This window comes from Pogona vitticeps, chromosome 2 (genome assembly GCF_051106095.1).
Source record: "Pogona vitticeps strain Pit_001003342236 chromosome 2, PviZW2.1, whole genome shotgun sequence".
Taxonomy (NCBI): domain Eukaryota; kingdom Metazoa; phylum Chordata; class Lepidosauria; order Squamata; family Agamidae; genus Pogona; species Pogona vitticeps.
The window spans coordinates 20492889-20509389 of record NC_135784.1 but is presented as its reverse complement, the minus strand read 5'-3'; the positions used below and the strand labels follow the sequence as shown (position 1 = coordinate 20509389).

General features: G+C 42.8%; 1 protein-coding gene across 2 annotated transcripts in view; it reads right to left on the bottom strand.

The window, feature by feature from the left end:
• LOC110070185 (uncharacterized) overlaps window positions 1–16501 on the bottom strand; it is a 104827-nt gene that overhangs the window by 47731 nt on the left and 40595 nt on the right. The window contains exons 1-2 of one of the 2 annotated variants that reach the window (XM_078388211.1): window positions 14277–14382; window positions 12297–12809 (exon numbers count right to left, since the gene is read on the bottom strand). In XM_078388211.1, the coding sequence (XP_078244337.1) occupies window positions 12297–12713 (417 nt within the window). In that variant the 5' untranslated portion in view covers window positions 12714–12809; window positions 14277–14382. Of the gene's footprint in view, window positions 1–12296; window positions 12810–14276; window positions 14383–16501 lie in introns of those variants that run through there. The other variant, XM_078388212.1, reaches the window with a different exon arrangement.

The following is a 16501-nucleotide window of genomic DNA, read 5'->3' as shown; positions in this document are numbered from 1 at the left end:
ATTATCTATGTTAATAACAAGTATCTAGCCCTCAAAGATTCTTGTTCACAAGTTACAGTATGTCACCCTGATACAGTTCCTAAGGAAAATATAATAGGCCATTAAAAGATTTCTGTTAAGGGAATTTGGTCCAAGGTTGTGATCTTACAGATGGCTGAAATATCGGTACAATATGAGGGATGGTCTGGTGTATGGATGGGAGCAGTGTCAGACCAAATCCCTACTCCATGTTTAATACGAATGGATCTGGCTGAGCATGTGCAAAGTGTTTTAGTGGTAACCTGCTCCCAGGGCAAGCAAATTACAGTCCCTGAGGAAAGACTGAGAACCCTAATCTCTGAATCAAACCTCGGATGGCCCTGTCTAGAGGAAAACCCTGAGATAGCAGAAATGGCTGAGGTAGTCATATCAAAAAATTCTAATAATACTTCCTTTCTTTTAGAACAGAAGGAAGATACCACCATGATTCCGTGTTTCCCCTGTTTCCCCTAAAATAAGACCTAACCTGAAAATAATCCCTATTATGATTTTTCAGGATGCTTGTAATGTAAGTCCTACTCCAAAATTAAGGCCTAGTTAAGTGAAACCCCACCCTCCACCATTGTGCAGCAACCAGAAGATATGACTGCATTTGACTAAATGTAGATTGTTGTACATGACAAAAATAAAATGTCCCCTGGAAATAAGTCTTAATGGGTTTTTGGAGCAAAAATTAATATAAGACCTTGTCTTATTTTCAGAGAAACAGGGTAGAGAAAGCCAAAGAATCTCCCCTTCCGTTATCTCCTGAACACCCAGAGAAGTTCATAGTTGATAAACACCTGTTATATAGTAATGTTTTATTAACATCTCATAGGAGTGGAGATGGACATCTCACATCTCAAACAGCTAATTGTCCCTCTAAAATATAGGGAGATGTCCTTAGAAGTAACAGAGCCAAGCTTGGAGGATACTCATGGAAAGGAGAAAGGCTTGTATTAGATCCAGGAAAGAGCATTCTGTCCTGAGGACAAAGTGGTGAGGCTGAGACCCATAGAGGGGAGTGAATTGCTTTTGGCATGGTCAGAACCTGTGGATTTGTTGCAGCAGAACTGGAGGGCTGAGAAGTCTAGTCACTCTGCAGCTGCAAAAGCACTTAAAACCTTGTAATGCAAAACCCTACCTAAGAAACCAAATATTAAAGATATAGAATCAGATGATGAAAATGTCAATCCATCTAAAATAAACGAAGTGTTTGAGATTACACTTAAAAAATGTCTATGAATTTGGAGATGACCCATGATAGTGGACCCCCACATAAGGACAACTTCGCAACAAAAGTACCTGTGGGTGAATTTGTTGGTGAGGAGGAAGGTATAAGCAATACGATCTCAAGGAAGAATGCAGTCATAGCTGTGCTGGAGAAGTGGAAGAAGCCACCTAACCTTCCCACAGCCAAGAAAATTAAGCCACTCTTCAGAAAGAGAAGATGCTTAACCCGGAAGAGGCGAGCCAAGGACATCTAGTGGACTTCAGAGTGCCCGATAACTGCCAGCTGACAGAAGAGAGTGCGGACTTCAAGGTCTGCCTTTCCTGTGCTGGACTATAACCGGGGTTCACAATCTGTGTAGATGCATCTAACATCCGACTTGGTGCTGTAGCAAGTGGATGACAGTGGGAGTCTGCACCCAGTGACTCTGATCAACAGGTGATTCCAACTTGGTGAGAGACTGCCATCGAGAGGGCATGCCTATCGACTGTTTGGACGCTGCAAAGACTAAAGCCTTACATTTGGGGAAGGAAGTTCATCCTTTGCACTGACCCTTTTCCTCTGGTGTGGCTACAAACTATGAAATACACTAACAGTAAGCTTGCAAGATGGACACTGAACCTGCAAGACTTTGACTTGGTGATCTGCAGCGTAAAAGGAACTCGGAGTGTGGATGCTGACGCCTTGTCTCGAAGGCTGAATGACTAATGGGTAGATGAAAAAGTTTGTAATATTGTATTAAATGTGTACAGAGCTAAGAAATAATAATGGTGAATAGTGTTATTAATGTAGAGGTAATGTAATTTGTATTAATGTTTATAATTGCATTGATTATTTTAAATGTTTAAAGTACAGTAATAAGTTTGGTCTAGTAAACATAGTAAGAGAGAAAAAACTAGGATAAGGTATGTATAAGTATACGGTAAATATAATGTTACATGTTGAAATATGGTATATGATTACAGCGGTCCCCAACCTTTTTTGGTCCGCAGACTGTTTGGGGGGGTATGGGTGGGGGGCATAGACTTATGTCCGCAGACCAGTTCTGGCAAGTCCATGGACTGGCACCAGGCTGCAGACTGGGGGTTGGGGAACTGTGATTTAGGACATAACTGGTAAGCATATTATGGTGGTGTTTTTGTATGTAATGTTCCCTGTAAGTTCTGTTGTTCATAAGGGTAAGCTGTAAGATATCCCCTCATGTAACAAACTTTTTCTTAGGGGGAGGAATGTGGAAATTGCCCACATCACGCATGCTATTCATATTCAGGAGCTGATTTGCACGAACCTCTGAGAGGACTGGAGAAGCAGAGTCAACAGCTACCTGAAGCTTGGTAGGAGGAGAAGGAGTCCAGATAGAGATTGGAATCAAATACCAGAGATAGGGCTGGTTAGTCAGAGAGAGAGGGAACAGATACTGAGATAGGGTTAATCACAAAGAGATAGAGCTGATTAGGAAAGTAGGCACAGAAGGTGGTAATGATATTGCAAGAGAAAAGTATGTACTAAATAAATTCTCTTTCTGTTCACAAGACAAGCGTTCTGATAGACGTCATTTAAATTGTGGATTAAAGTAATCCACTGGTGGCAGCGAGAATAAACATGATGTGAGCCTTTGTGAGGGAAAAACAAGCAAGGGCCACATGGGGAAACGTCACAACCACCCACCTGCCGAGAGGCCATTCTGGGCAGTTTACAGATGGGGTGCAGCAATGGAATCCATCTAAGGTGATAATTCTTTATTCTACTCAACTCTAAGCACTTCTGCTTCAGATTTCTTGCATTGCGATAACTATTCCCCAACTACAATTGTGGGTTTAGAATTCTCTGAAGTCCTCTTTAAGGCCATCCAGCATGTTCCCAATGCCAAAGCATTCAAACCAGGAGGCAAATATTGCTGTTCGCTAGAAATATTTTACATCAGGAGTTGGAAAATAAACTAAGCCAGTTGTTCCCCCATCTGTGAATTCCTTTATGCTTCACAAGAACAGGATGTGGGCAAAATACTTGCTATATTCCTAGCTTTTGTATGGATCCTCTCCTTTGTGGAAATGTTGATTACTAACAAGCTGTGAATTGGAAGCAAAACATTTCCCATATGACTGACATTTGTATGGTTTCTCTCATGTGTGGACCCTCTTATGCCTCACAAGAGTTGAGCTGTACGCAAAACATTTCCCACAGTCCTCGCATTTATGTTGCTTCTCTCCAGTATGGGCACTCTTATGGTTCACAAGGTGTGACTTCTGAACAAAACATTTCCCACACTTCTGGCATTTGTAAGGTTTCTCTCCTTTGTGGATCCTCTTATGACTCAGAAACACTGAGCTGTGAGCAAAACATTTTCCACACTCCTGGCATATGTAGGGTTTCTCACCTGTGTGGACTCTGTTATGACTCACAAGCTGTGAGCTCCGGGCAAAACATTTCCCACATTCCTGGCATTTGTATGGTTTTTCTCCTGTGTGGACTTTCTTATGGTTCACAAGGTACGAAAACTGAGCAAAACATTTTCCACACTCCTGACATTTGTATGGTTTCTCCACTGTGTGGATTCTCTTATGGCTCACAAGCACCGAACTCTGTGTAAAACATTTCCCACAAACCTGGCATTTGTATGGAATCTCTCCTGTATGGATTCTTTTATGACTCAAAAGTTTAGAACTTTGAGCAAAGCATTTCCCACACTCCTGGCATTTATAAGGTTTCTCTCCTGTGTGAACTCTCTTATGGCTCACAAGCTGTGAATTCTGAGCAAAACAATTTCCACACTCCTCACACTGGTATGGTTTCTCTCCTGTGTGGACTCTCTTATGACTCAGAAGGCGTGATTTCCGAGCAAAACATTTCCCACACTCCTGGCATCTGTATGGTTTATCTCCTGTATGGATATTCTTATGCCTCACAAGGTTTGAATTCCGAGCAAAACATTTCCCACACTCCTGGCATCTGTATGGTTTCTCTCCTGTGTGGATTCTTCTGTGGTTCACAAGCTGTGAATTCCGAGCAAAACATTTCCCACATTCCTGGCATTTGTGCAGTGTCTCTCCTGTGTGAATTCTCTTATGGTTCTTAAAGTTTGAATCATGAACAACATATTTCCTACAAACTTGCCATTTGTACAGTTTTTGTCCTGTGCAAACTCTTCGATGGCTCAGAAAGCGTTTCTTGCAGTTTAAACATTTCCCAGACATTTTTCTGAAAAAGCAATTCTTTTCAGTGCGGACCCTTCCGTGAACAATCCGTGCTACCCTTAGAGAAAAATGTTTTCCACACGTGATGCATTTGTACAGCTTCTCTTCGGTACAGATTTCTTTTGTGTGGTTTTTCCAGTGTCCTGCATCCTCTAATTTGTGTGTAAATGTCTTTTCATATCTTGGGCATACATTTTTCTCCCTCCATTTAGCTGCAGGAAAGAAGGACAAAAGCAAAAAAGGTTGAACTGAAGAGATAAACAGATCTAGAGACCAAAAAAAAAAAAGTTTTTGAAGACGTGGATTTTAAGGCAGGAAATCTTTAATGGAAAGACGAAATAGTCAGTCTTTCAAGTACCATAATACATTGTTCTTTTCCCCCTTTGAATTTTTCATCACATCTATAAACTAATTTAAGAAAGCTAAGAGAAACATCGTGATTTCCTTCATGGACACATAGTACCAACATTAGGTCAAGGCCTTTTTACTGAATTAGGACTGTATGAGGACCTTTAAATCTTAATACTGGTTTTCTTTTAGCTGAATATGCTTCTTGATAGCTTTACTGTTATTTTCCGTGGGATCACTGTAGCAATAAATTTGCCAATATCGCAGTGGCTAAAGTCAGTTGGGACACCATCCTAGTATGGAAGCATTATTGTTGTTATTGTTGGTAGTCGTTATAACACTGGTAACGATGGAGATTAGAATCAACCAGAGAAGAAGAGAGCCTTACCAAGAGAGGATACCATTTGCCAGTTCTCCTCCATGACCTCCTGGTGGAGGGCCCTCTGGTCAGGATCCAGCAGTGCCCACTCCTCCTGGGTGAAGTGCACGGCCACCTCCTCAAAGGTCACTGGACCCTAAAAATGGAAAAGAAAGAAGGCCTTCTTCATGGGATTAATAAAGGTAACCTCCTCAGTCCCAAGGAACAACTGAAGAGAAGTTGGTGGATCTCATATTATAGGTTTCAACTGAATACTGGAGGGAACATTTACTAAGGGCTACCAGTCACTTTGGCCAAATGCTCCCTCCAGGAAGAGAGGCCTCCAAACCACAGTTGCCGGGATAGAACAGGGGGAGGGAAAGGGCTACTGGTGACCCACCGTCCCTCCTTGTCAGCTTCCTTGAGGCAACCAGGGACCCTCTATCAGCAACGGGATGCTAGAATAATCTGGGCTTTGGGATGAGGGGTGGGAAAGTAATTCCTAGTGTCCCCACATTCACTTTTGGAAAACCTCAAACAGCCTACTAATTGTGGGCCACCTTCCTCCCGAGAAAGGGACTCAAGGCAGCTCACCACTAGAGTTTAAAACTGAATAACCTATGTATTAAAAAGGAATTAAGTATCATTAAAAATACCTTAAAGAATTAAAAACATTTACAACCTTAAAAACAAACTCACTAGGTAAAAACCAGCACGCAAGAATCAGCTAGTAAAAGCCAGTCTGAAAAGGTGGGTCTTCAGCTGTTGGCAGAGGGAGAAAAGGATGGGACAACTCTATCTCCTGAGTAAACTGGAGCTGCCACAGAGAAGGCCCTTTCTCGTGTCCCCATCAGGTGTACCTGTGATGGCCCAGAGGTGGGTCACCTGTGAGGCTCTTAAGAGCCGAGGAGGCTCACATGGGGAGAGACAGTCCTTCAGATATCCATCTAGAGTTTTATAGGTAATAAACAGGGCTTGAATTGGGCTTGGAAAACGGTGGGTAGCTATTGCTATTTATCACACCGAGAAGACCATACTATACCAGCCTTCTACGTAAGCACTGATCAAATGGAGCATTTCATTAAAAAGAAAGGGCCAGACTGATTAAGGGTAAAAGTGGTTGAATGTACAGAGATCGTTTAGTTAGTTTGTTACTAATTTTTACTAATTTACTAATACACACAGACACACTCCAGACACACAATTCACTCTCACTCATTCTCTCTGCCCCATTAAGTGTCATACACTATTCTGTTAAAAACATATAAGTTGTATATTAAATGAGCAGTTAAAGAAACCAGAGACTTCAAGAGGCATAAATTGTAAGAATAACACGCATGATTCAAGTACGCAAGGCCTTTGCCTTACCGGATCGGCTTCTCCTTCATGACAACGAAGAGATGAAGGGCTACTTGTTGTTCGCCTCCTGTCGGCTCCTGCGGGAGAGACAAAAGTGTTGGGGAGCCCATCCTAGAAGCTCCTCGCAAAAGAAGATCCTAATCCTAAAAACAGATATTAAGACTAAAGTCTTTGTTTAGCACCTGAGGATTCCCATTCCAATTAAAGGCACACGTTCACATACTAAAAATGCCACCATTCCAGGAAACTGTGAGTGAATTATATTCCAAGAGGGCAGAGGACTGAGACTTTATTTTTTATTGAGTAAAATAATTTCTCCAACAATTAAAAAACACAAAATGTCAGGATTTCTCCTTTTTTCCAGATATCACATTTCAAATGATGCACCAGAATTTTTGTTTTAATCTGGCTCATCTTTTTATTTATTTATTACCACCCTTTTTCAGGAAATAAAAACAAATGAACCAAGCTTTGTCTTTCTTTGTTTTAACCTACATTGTACAAAATGAATGGAAAATCTGGTGGGCTGTTCCTTGTTTCTCTCCATCTGCTCTGAAATAATTGCCTTCCTCTGCATTTCTTTCCCCCTCTCCACCTTGTGATTTCTACCTTCTTCCTAACTATTAAGCTCAATTCTTCAAACATTAGCTGTAAAGAGGACAAGTGGTTAGGAAAAGAAAAAAGGGCATCTCAAATGGTTTGTAGGATATGCAACAGTAAAACAAGTACCAATCATTGAAGCATGCAAGGCTAAATACTGAAATGTGTCAGCACCTCTCCGATCCTAAATTTATTTTTCCTTGTGGAAAGCTATGTCTACCCTGGAAGAGACAACTTCCCTTCTGATCCCTCAAGGTTACAATGTCTGGAGGTTGTGTGTGAGAGCTAAAGAAGGGGTTAAAGCACTGGGGTGCCTCAACCTGACAGGTGGACTACTGCCTGATTAGAAATTTCTTTTTTTGTTTGAAGGATATGTGAAGTATCATTTTAGTTACATAGCCATAGGCCTTCGCAAGATAAATAAATGAAAGCATGATTCAGTCTCAAGAGACTATGGTAATGTGCTCTGAACAGAGGTCCTGGAACAGGGTCTAGTGCGGCTGAGAAGGCCAATATGAGTGTGACAGTCCCTTCCACACTGAAGACAAATACAATCTGTCCCCTGTCCAGCTCCCAGATTTTGGTGGTTTAGGGACTGCCTCTTTGCCTCAGCCTTCTGGACAAGGGTCTCTTCAAAATGGGAGAGGCCATTGACAGAGCTGCAGTATACGAGGTGTGCCAGGTGATACTAACAAGTTGAGTTTCCCAGACTTATGAAGTTACCAGGCAACGAAACAGTATTGATAGCAGAAATCATTGTATTGAATCAGGTTAGTTGCAGGATACATATACATACACATACAACTTTGTCCTTATTTCCAGTCCAGTGGTCTAAGACGGCAATTCCAATAGAGTTCACGCATAAATCAGATCAGAGTCCTTGTAAATCAAATTCTGCCAGGTGATACCAAAAATGTGTCAGAGACAATGCACATGGAAGGTGTTCAGCCTCCTCTCCTGCCGTGCACAAAGGGTCCAGGACTCACTGCAGTACAGGAGTGTGCTCAGGACACGGGCTCTATAGACCTGGATCTTGGAATATGCCTTCAGTTTATTATTAAGCCATACCTTTTTTGTGTGTCATAATAACTCTCTGAAGGCATGCTGTACCATGAATTGGCATTTAACAGATCATATGTCATCTACAACAGGGGTTAAGCAAGGCTGTGTTTTAGGTCCAATCTGTTTAACTGATACATAAATGATATTGTTGAACATTTGTTATCCGCATTGTTTCATGCCCCGAAATTGACAACTAAACCCATTTCAGCCCTATTATATGCAGATAGTGCCTTGTTTTTCACTTGGTAGATAAGGCTCTCAACCTAGTTTACTGAAACTAGTGGCCAGTTAGGGAGATTTTTTACCATTGCAACCATTGTTTGGGTCTCCTGGAGATTAGAATCAAAGAATAATGCCTTGCAGTGCTGCAGGGCAGCCATTCATAGCAGCCTATAATACACACTGGGGCTGAGCAGCCATTGTTCCTTAAACTTGTTATTGTGCGCCCAAAAAAGACCAGTATCTCCATCACTAAAGACTTTTAGCAACATTTCCCATGCGTTTATAGCTGCTAGTTCCCTTTTCTCCTTAATCAATAATTTATATGCTTGTCTGATGACAACATTCTCATTTACCAAAGATTGCAAATGAGTTTTCTTGTTCTTATAATAAATTTCCCTCATTTAGGTCTTGGCCTGCTTATATTCACTATCAAGCCAGCTGGCTGTGGTTGCCCTCATTTTTAAGTGTGCTCCATGTTTTCAGTCAGGATTTGAAATAGCTTTATTGCCTCAGTGTCATTGCTGGCAGTGAGAATGGTGTTACAGGCATTCATATATTCCTCAGTCTTCAGTAGCTGAGTCAGTGCCATATCTACCACTGGTGACGGAGTACAACTGTAATTCAAATCGATGAGGATTACATGTTGGGTGCCAGAGGTAAATGATCACTTTCTGTAATATTATCAATTTCAAATTGGGCAACATATTAATACGCAGAATGCAAGACTGCTATGTAGGAGATCACACTGCCACTCCTGGAATGAGTACATTCCCCAGAACTGTCTCCCTTCACAGAACCATTTAGTATTAGGAGATCCCTCTTTTTTGTGAACTGAGTAAAGCAATACCCCGCATAATTGCATATTTTATCTTTGGATTTTTGACAACTTTCCCCCAATATATAATCACATGAATCTAATAACCCGATGAAAGTGGTATATAAACTTTCCTCATTAGCACCTAAGTGTACATTGAAATCCCCTGCAATAGTGAATATTGCCTTAGGACATAGCGATTCGGGACTAAGCTGATGTGGAGGGCTCCAAGTTTATTAGAAATCAGGATGCCAAGGCTTCCTTTAGAGCGACCTCCTCTGGAGCTGGAATCAGCTTTTGATAAATAGCTTACAAAACCGTTTAGCTCCAACTCTTCCATCTCCCAGGTCTCCTGGCGGAGTCCTGTGTCATATTCCCTGATAAAGCTTTGAAAAGAGGGGTCTGCCACCTTCCCTTACCAGTCCATAATGTTCCAGGAAATAAAGGTCAGCGAGAGATCTTGTTAATGGATTAAAAATCATTCAGAAGCAGATGCATCTGAGCTGAATGTTTTCTTTCCCACAGCAGGGTTAAGGGGGGGCGGTAACACTCTCTGAAAAAACTACTTGGTTTGCGCACAGTGGGTAAACAAGCAGGAAGTTGGAAAATTGTTTTCCCGAGCCTCTATATTAGAGAAGTAGGCTACTGTTCTTTCATGAGGTGAGGATCTGCTTCTTTCTGGGACCTGGTCTCTTCCCCCCCCCCCCCCCCGATGCTTCAACAAAAATCATATCTTCCTCTGCAGATTCAATCAGCCCCATAGATGGGCTCTGTCTGCTTACATCATGGACATCATGGGAAAGGCAGGGTTTAATGAGCACCTTAGTTTCTCAATGACTCTCTCAGGGGAGCCAATTTCCTCCTTATCCAGTTCTCTCATTTGGGTCCTGGTAGATGAAGTCATCATTTCTGGGTTTGGAGTAGGAGTCAGATCACTAGGAACCCCTTCTGGAGCAAGCTTACTCAACAGGGGATTTAATTCCACTACGGACTGATTTTGTGCAATATGTATCTTCCCAATCTAGACCCCTTTCAGATCCCTCTAGATCCCTTTCAGAAGCCTCTTTTTCTCCTATATCCGGTTCTTTTGTCTGTGACCGAATAGGAGGAACAGTTGTGACGGATTTTAAAGTAGGGGTCTCTCATCACTGAAAGTATTCTCTAGGGTAGTCTTGCTCCATACAAGATTTCTGGTAACTGGCATTGCCAAGTTCGTGTCTTTCTGCTCTGAGGTTCTGAACCAGTAGCTTCCTTGTTCTTAGATTTAGTGTTTCTGAGCGTTTCATGTCCCAGTGCAGTTTTTTGTGGTCATTTAATCCTGCCTTCCTTGCCCTTATTTCTATCAGATGGCCCTTTAAAAGCTCAAATCTGTTAATTAGGGCATTTTTCCCACTTCATAAGGTAAAGCATGGAGAGAGTCCAAGAGGTTCTTCTAATAAGGATCCAGGGTTCTGTGGGATCTTTTGCCTACTCAATTGGTGGCTGTGCATTATTCTCTACCAATTCTATAACACTAGGAGGATTTTCTGGATGGAGATTTCCCCCCAATAGTGCCAGTAGTGTCCAGATCAATTAAATTAGTACTACAATTTTCTTTCACTTGAATGCTTTTAGTATCAGCTGGCCTGCAAAGCTCCAGCGCCAGAAGAGGAGCACAGTTCTCAAAAACGCTTACAACACATACACCCATCTCAGTCACTGCATCTTTTGATTCAGACACCCATGGCCTTTGAGGTCTTCCTGGGTGTCTCGTTCCTATTGCTTTCTTGCAGTCTCACATATTTGTCTTCCAGCTGTTGTTGAACTCCCCTTTCCTATGATTTAAGAAACTTTTCTTTTCATGCTGGGAGTTCAATCCAGGGATAGACTGTTCAGATGGCGTCTCTTTTCCTGGTCAGATAAGTTAAAAAAAGTTTCTTGATTAAAAGGCTGAAGTCTTTGGACTTCTTATGGCAACGCTTACATATTTAATGTCAGAAACCATGATCTCAAAATCACTCAGAATCACAGCCGGAGTTTGACCAAAAAGCTTTATATAAAAAATGACACAACTTTTACATGGAAATAACTTAGACAAAACTATTGAGCTATAAACACTATATAAAAAGGGAATTAGATAAAAATGAGGAGTGAAGGAGAAACAGAGATGCTACTACCACATCCTATCAGAACTAGAACCTCCATCCTAATCGCAAATTTACATCTGAGAGGTTTTCCGTTTCAGATGGGAAAAATGTATCTTTTCACACATGGTCTCCTGGACAGAAACAAAGAAACTGGCTGCTATATAATAAGTCTTGGAAAACTGAAAAACCAAGCGATAGGTTTGAAATATAGAGAGAACAAAAGAAGAATGTCACTCTATCCCCAGCTGAAAAGTCACAGGATAAACATTTCCCACAGGGGGGAAAAACACACCTTTGTAGCACAAAGCCTCACCTATAAAGCTGACACCTCCTTCGTTCCCTTGAGTGATCTCTTGTTCTTGAGGATCCTGTTTGATGTCGAACTGAGGTTCCTCTGCTCTGTGGAAATCAGACTGATCTTCTACAGAGAGATTTCCCATCTGAGGATCCGTGACATGCAATAAGAAGGTAGAAAAGAAAAGACAGAGGAAAAGATCTCAGCGGATGAGACAGGGATTTGGAAGAAAAGGGACATCATGCACTGATTTTTAAAGAAAAATATTAGCAATTAGTAAAATTTGTAGTATTTCTGCCCTCATTTTCTTTATCCTTTGGAGCAGAAAAAGGCCATCCCCACTGGAACCAACCAAAAGGCATCATATTGTGTCATTGCACCTACAACAGGGCTGGATTGAGTGCAGTGCCAAGAGTAAAGGTAAACCTGAAATTTACTTGGAAAACTACGCAGATGAGGAGGATGCACCTTGCTTTAAAGTGAAAGACGGTCTCCCCAATTTTGGGTACGGTTATTCATTTTCAAAATAAAATGAACACGGACCCCACATCTTCCTTTCAAGGACCATAAAGAATAAATTCCAGCAGAACAGCCTCAAACAGGGAGCGAGTGCAGGGGTCATGGGCTCCCCATTTCAGATTCTAAGTCCCTGGCATGGATTGCTCTCACCTCTAGCTCTTCCTGCTTTATCTTTTCTGCCTGACTCAGACCCAGGAAACCTTCTGCCAGCGACACCGCCTGGGAAGTGGTCTCGGCTCCACATTCTCTCACCCAGCTCGACATCTCCAGGGGGAGGACGGCCAGAAACTGCTCCAAGATGACCAGGTCCAGGATCTGAGCCTTGGTGTGTTGCTCTGGCTTGAGCCACTGACGGCAAAGGTGGTGGAGTCGGGTACAAACCTCTCGAGGACCATTAGCCTTCTCGTAGGAGAATTTCCTGAATTTCTGGTACTGCGTATCTGAGTTGGGCATCTCCTCATCTAGGACCTTCTCCACCAGTCTTTCAGAGCATTCCCCAAGGCTTGCTACCCAGATAACATCTGGGTCTCTTCCTGCTCTGGGGAGAGGGGTGTGTTGGTCTGCCATTTTATTCTGTACTCAACAATACTTCCAACACAGTCGTCGAACCACTCTTGTCCTCCTGAGCAAATAAGTTCCTTAACAAACAATATGACTGAAGCTCTGTAAAGCAAAGACACTGCCAAGTGAGCATCTGCCCGACCCCCCCCCCAAAAATGCCACAAAGAGAAACCAACCAAATTTCATCTTCAAAAGGGAAGGATCCTAAGGCTGAGATGGGAGAAAGGCATGTGGGGTTGTCAATAAACCTGTGAGGCATAAACCAATGTGCTTGAGACTGTCAGAGATTAAGAAGCAGAACCATCTTCCCTTTTTTCCTGATTCCCTTTTTAACCATTCAGATTCATTCTTCACCTTCAGCCGCCAAAACCTAAGCCTTTCCCCTGACTTTGTTTTATACTTTGCTGCCTTAATATTAAGTGATTACCGAGCAACTTCTGATGTGGAAGAAATCTTCAGACACCCATTGTTTTGGTTTTAAAAGGCTAGGCATCAATTAATGCAGTGCATCTGTTCATAACATCTACATAGTCTTGTGAAATTCGCATTTTTAGTTTGGTTTCTCGTAGTCATTGTTTTACATTCAATTGGTTTTGAAAAATAATCTCGTAAAAATATTACCTTCTTATTCAGGAAGAATGCTTTAGCAGGTGACGTTTCTATTACATATTTCACCAGCTAGGAGTTTATTTATTTTATTTTTATTCATTAAATTTATACCCCACCCATCTAGATCAAAGTTTATTCTGGGCAGCGAGTGTAGTTTCCTGACTAGAACAGGATAAAGCTCTCCAACAAACAGAATCCTTTACGTAGACAGCTCATAATTTCCCTCCTATATCTATTTAGTATTTTATTTATTTACTTATTAAAAATAATTTTATCCAACCTATCTCCTTAAACAGGATCCAAGGGGGTTTACATCACTAAATGAAGAAGCAAAAAGAGTAAGTATCCAGATCTGTTTTCAAAATGAATCAAAGACTAGATTAAACATTGTAAATCAAACCCAAGACTAAAAAGACATTTCAAAGCCATAAGAATCCCTTGAAAGTTCCCTCTCAGACCCACCAGTCAGTCCCTCAAGGAAAGCCTGCCTGGAGAGGATGGCCTTCATACCCCTCGTGGAAGGTCAGCCAAGAGGGAACCAGCCTCGTATCCCAGGCGAGGGAATCCCAGAGTTTCGGGATCTCATGAGTTGTTGGCTGAAGGTGTCCTCCATTAAATGGGGGGCCCACCAAGCGCCACCCTTTCGCCCTCCAAGGGAGCCAAACAGGGGAACCTTCTCCCCCCCCCCCCCCCGCAAGTGGCTCGGAAGGTGCAGGATCAGCCCTTTTGTGAGCACGAGAGGTGGAAGGAGGGGGGGTGGATGTGGCCCTTCAGGCAGCAGAAAGGCTTGGGCCGCAAACAGCCCTTGGGGGGGCTCCCCTCCGGCTGCCTCTCCCGGCCGGTCTTGGGGGGCTTCCCTTCCCTCGGATGGCCTCGGAGTTAGGGGGCCCTTCCCTCCCCCTCCCTCCCCTCCCCTCCCTCCGGCCTCCCCCAGTCCTCCCCCCTCCAAGCCCGACTCACCCTCCCTCCTTGCTGCAAGCCGTTCCTCGGATCCCAGGCAGCCTTTCTAGCAGCCGAAGGCCCGCTTTCTGTCCGGAAGAAGAAAAAGAGGACCGGAAGGGACGCTTTTTCAGAAGTGACCGTTTCTATGGGGACTGACGCCTCTCCCACTTCCAAGACTCCCTTCTAGGAAATGGGACTCGGTGCGTTTAACCCCTCATTTTCTGGTGTCCCAAAAGAAGAACTGCGGGGAGGTTTGGCTTCTCCAGCCCTGGCATCTGTGGCTCCCTCCGGGGTTCGAGGGAAGGGATCCGGGGTTCCCTTGCACAAAAATCACTGGGATTTCCCCCCACCCACAGCCTCCTTTTCTTCTTCCCAGCTCCATTCCAGCACCAGGAACTCCCACCTGGCCTCTCGGTTTGCCTCTTTGTCCATTTCCATCGAAAACCAGTCTGGTCGGAGCTTTGCAACAGAAACAAGTAAACTACAATCCCTATATTAATATTAATATTAATATTAATATTAATAATAATAATAATAAGAATAAGAAGAAGAAGAAGAAGAAGAAGAAGAACAACAACAACAACAACAACAATAAATATAAATATAAAAAAATAAAAAAATAAATAAATTCATGATTGGAACACATTCCTATGTAGGATCCCCACCAAACCATGGTCAGATGGCAGGTCCCGACTGTGCCCGCAAAGGGCAACACCGAAAGCAACAGTCCTTCAGTCCATGGCTTTGCATGTGCACTAAAAACACAGATAATTCAGTATGGATTCTCCGAGATCTGCATAATTTTTACGTGGAATGCTTCCCAAACCCACTCCCAGGATTTGTGTGGGACACAGATGGTGCCTCTGATTTGACAGTAGTTTGTTGAAGAATGCAGTTAATAATCATGTGGATCCATTAGGACCTTTAAGAATGAAAACAAACAAACTCAGATGTACATAATTGCAACGGATTCCTCTGTAGGATACCCACCAACCATCTTCAGATGGCAGGTTCAGACCTTTTGGGGAAGTTAACACTTCAGCTTTTTAATGTAGTGACAGATTTTACTTTTTGGGGCTCCATGATCACTGCAGATGGAGACAGCAGCCACGAAATTAAAAGATGCCTGCTTCTTGGGAGGTAAAGTGATGACAAACCTAGACAGCATTTTAAAATGCAGAAACCTCACCTTGCCAACAAAATTCCGAATAGTCAAAGCTATGGTTTTACCTGCAGTGATGTACGGAAGTAAGAGCTGGACCATAAAGATAGTTGACCGCCGAAGAATTGATGCTTCTGAATTGTGGTGCTGGAGGAGACCCTTGAAAGTCCCCTGGACAGCAAAGAAAACAAACCTATCAATTCTAAAGGAAATCAAGTCTGAGTGCTCACTGGAAGGACAGATCCTGAAGCAGAGGCTCCAATACTATTCCCATCTCATGAGAAGACTCCCTGGTAAAAATGCAAAAAAAAATTGACCCAAGTCTGGAAGGCAGTGGAAGACAGGAGGGCCTGGTTTGCTCTGGTCCATGGGGTCACGAAGAGTTGGACATGACTAAATGACTAAACAAACAAAAAATATTGTGGCAGTTCTCTCCTCTCACTGCCTTCTCCAATCCTTGCTTCTTCTGTAGAAAAAAAGAGGAAGGGAACCTAGCATTGTGTGTTTAGTCGTTTAGTCGTGTCCGACTCTTCGTGACCCCATGGACCAGAGCATACCAGGCCCTCCTATCTTCCACTGCCTCCCGGAGTTGTGTCAAATTCATGTTGGTTGCTTCGCAGACACTGTCCAGCCATCTCATCCTCGGTCGTCCCCTTCTCCTCTTGCCGTTACACCTTCCTAACATCAAGGTTTTTTCCAAGGACTCTTTTCTTCTCATGAGATGGCCAAAGTACTGGAGCCTCAGCTTCAGGATCTGGCCTTCCAGTGAGCACTCAGGGTTGATTTCCTTTAGAATTGATAGGTTTGTTCTCCTTGCATCCAGGGGACTCTCAAGAGCCTCCTCCAGCACCACAGTTCAAAAGCATCAATTCTTCGGCGGTCAGCTTTCTTTATGGTCCAGCTCTCACTTCCATACGTCACTACATGAAAAACCATAGCTTTGACTATGTGGACTTTTGTTGGCAAGGTGATGTCTGAGACTGTAGAATTAGCCAACAGCTTATCAAGCTTTGGGAGGGGCATTCCCCCAAAATTATTTTAACTAAATGGTTTTAAAAAGGGGGTTGCCATCTTGAGCTAA